Below are 1096 nucleotides of genomic sequence, written 5' to 3'. Positions count from 1 at the left end.
CGAAGATCTCCAGAGGAAAGCTAAGCGTGCCCGTTCTGAAAAGCAGACGCAGAAATGGCAGGAACTGTCAGAGCGATTGAAGGCGGGTTTCGAGAAGGGCGATGCGGTGTGGTTATACATACCCCGCGTGCAACCCGGATTGAGCAAGAAGCTTGCGCACCAGTGGCGCGGACCATTCAGGATCGACGAAATCCGAGATGATTTCCGGGTCAAGCTCAAGGTTGAAGGCTCGGGATACCGAGTGAATCCCTGGGTTCACATCAGCGGACTCAAACCAAGAGCTGTGTACCCTCGGAGACCACGCAAAGAGCTCGACCTGGAAGATGACCTGGATTTCGATGCCGCGCTACTTCCTGAGGACAGTTGGGAGCCGGACAACCTGAATGGCGTTTACGAAGTGGAGAAGATTCTTGACCTCCGTTGGGTGAAACGCACTCAGACGTCTAAGCGCACTCGCGAATACCAAATCAAGTGGAAAGGGTATCGAGATCCGGAATGGATTCCCTTTTCCCAGCTCAACTGTGGTGCCCTCTTATACGAGTTCGACCAAGGGGCGAAGGCTAAGGCTTGCTTTCGAGCGATGCAAGCCGGGGATGACCACCCCAGGCTATAACCACTCCGAACGGCGACCTAGAATGGGATAGACATCCTGGATTGTGACTCGACCTGGCGACTGACGGTGCGATTACGTTTGGAATTTGGAGATGTGAGGTGTGGAGACGCTTTCCGGAAGGAGAAGTGGAACGTGAACCTGAATCACGTGATGATTTTCGTGAACTACGATGACTAGCGAATGATGAGCACTCGGACTAAAAGATTGGATTTCGAAATGACTATGACAAGAGGAACCTGGAACTGAAGTGTGGATATGCAAATGAGTCGAGTGTATCAAGTGGATTAGCGCTACGCTAGACATGCAATATCAAAGAAGCCTCGGGCTTCTACTCGACTTGAGACCCCGGAATGTCTTCATGGGAAGTCGTCCGAGACGTTGTACTGCCCACGCTCAGTCTCGTCCAGAAGCCGGTCTTTCAGAGCCTGCGAGAGATGCTGGGTCCGGGCTTCATCCGAGTCGCAGTAGTTCCACTGCGCACGA

The 1096-nt window shown here is 53.0% G+C and overlaps 1 protein-coding gene across 1 annotated transcript; it reads left to right on the top strand.

The window, feature by feature from the left end:
* Window positions 1–13: 13 nt before the first annotated feature.
* PPTG_20089 (hypothetical protein) lies at window positions 14–613 on the top strand (the record flags this gene model as incomplete). Its single annotated transcript, XM_008918823.1, has 1 exon — window positions 14–613. A coding segment is annotated over one exon (600 nt), but the record flags the coding sequence as incomplete, so codon positions are not given.
* Between the last annotated feature and the right edge of the window lie 483 nt (window positions 614–1096).

The sequence above is a fragment of the Phytophthora parasitica genome, assembly GCF_000247585.1.
Source record: "Phytophthora parasitica INRA-310 unplaced genomic scaffold supercont2.326, whole genome shotgun sequence".
Classification (NCBI taxonomy): Eukaryota; Oomycota; class Peronosporomycetes; order Peronosporales; family Peronosporaceae; genus Phytophthora; species Phytophthora nicotianae.
The sequence above is the reverse complement of the archived record's forward strand: the minus strand, read 5'-3'. Positions and strand labels throughout refer to the sequence as shown.